Raw genomic sequence first — 1,657 nt, 5'->3', positions numbered from 1 at the left:
ATGGGGTTCCACGCTTATTTCTGGAAGGAAGCACTGGGGAGGTCGGTGCAGTGCAGCACTGCACATAAGGTCTGTGTCCTATGTGACTGCTGAAAGGGTGAGTTGGGCAGGTTGGGCTTGAGTTTCAAAGGTTCCATGCTCCTTGCTGGAAGAGGTCGTTAAGGAAAGTATTTATCCAGTGCCCACCACAAACCAGTGGGAACAGGGCACCCAAGTCCATCAGACTACTTTAAAAATCGGAGTCCAGGACTGCCTGGTTCTGTCTCTAGCTCTGAAAGGGGCGTGGGGTCAAGTGTCTAGATGCAGAAATTGGACGGCAGGATTCCTGGTCCTAGACTCAGCTTTGCTGCAGGTGAACCACTGGGAAACCCAGGGAAAGCCCAATACATCCTAACAAGGCCGTAGTAAGAGTAGATCACTCTCTGGCCAACCTCCCTGTGTATTTCACGGCTCTTGTTTCTGTGGTTTCAGCAGCTAAAACTGCCTGAATGGCACAGCAGAATCACAGTGCGGTGACGGAATTCATCCTCCTGGGATTCCCAGGGAGTCCGTATTTGCAGATCTCCCTCTTTTTGATCTTCCTCTTGATGTACATTGTGACGGTCCTGGGAAACATGGCCATTATTATCTTAGTGGTGACGTACCGCCGCCTCCACACGCCAATGTACTTCTTCCTCGTCAATCTCTCCTTCCTGGAGATCTGTTACACCACCACCTCTGCTCCAAAGGCCTTAGCTATCTTCCTGGGGAAAAGCAAGACCATCTCCTTAACGGGCTGCCTCCTACAGATATACTTCGGATTCTCCTTTGGCTGCACAGAATATTGCCTTCTATCCGTCATGGCCTACGATCGCTATCTGGCCATATGTTACCCATTGCGTTACAGCACCATTATGAACAGCTCCTTGTCAATTCAGCTGGCAGTTGGTTCTTGGGTGTCTGGTTTCCTGGTTATGGCTCTTCTGCTCTCTCTAATATCCCAGTTGTCTTTCTGTGGCCCTAATGTCATCGATCACTTCCACTGTGAGAAGAATTCCTTGATTGTCCTCTCTTGCACAGACATATCCATCATCCAGATATTGGATTTGGCCCTCTCAGTCATTGTCATCCTGGGCTCGTGTGTGATAACCCTCCTTTCCTATGTCTACATCATCTCCACTGTCCTGAAGATCCCCTCAAGGAAAGGCCAGCAAAAGGCATTGTCCACTTGTTCGTCCCATCTGGCCGTCGTCCTCCTCTGGTATGTATCCACCATTTTACTCTTTGTCAAGCCTTCTGCGCGGCACTCTTTGGAACTGACCAAGACAGTCAACATCATCAACACCATTGTGACACCGCTTCTGAACCCTTTCATCTATGCTCTGAGAAACAAAGAGATGAAAGAAGCCATGCAGAACATACTGCGTGGGAGATGAAACGTTTCAAAATCAACAGGGTTGATTCATGGTTCAAATATTTGGTACCTCAAAGTGTGTATATTCCTCCATGAATCACCATGACACCTGCTTTCCATTTGGACAGTAATCACTAAGCCCAGGAAAAAACATCTGAGAACTTTGGACAAAGCTCTCCCAGTGGAGACCTCCTGCCTTTGAACTAAAGAAGGAGCCACCCACAGGACTGGTGTGTAATCGCTAGTCTCGATGGCATCGCAGGC

The 1,657-nt window shown here is 48.7% G+C and overlaps 1 protein-coding gene across 1 annotated transcript; it reads left to right on the top strand.

Moving 5' to 3' along the window:
* The first annotated feature begins 488 nt into the window (after window positions 1-488).
* On the top strand, window positions 489-1,415 carry LOC102458833 (olfactory receptor 6F1-like). Its single transcript, XM_006122763.3, has one exon. It carries the CDS (start codon window positions 489-491, stop codon window positions 1,413-1,415), a length of 927 nt encoding a protein of 308 aa, XP_006122825.2.
* Window positions 1,416-1,657: the final 242 nt, after the last annotated feature.

The sequence above is a fragment of the Pelodiscus sinensis genome, chromosome 30, assembly GCF_052426305.1.
Source record: "Pelodiscus sinensis isolate ZL-2025 chromosome 30, ASM5242630v1, whole genome shotgun sequence".
NCBI classification, from domain to species: Eukaryota; Metazoa; Chordata; order Testudines; family Trionychidae; genus Pelodiscus; species Pelodiscus sinensis.
The sequence above is the reverse complement of the archived record's forward strand: the minus strand, read 5'-3'. Positions and strand labels throughout refer to the sequence as shown.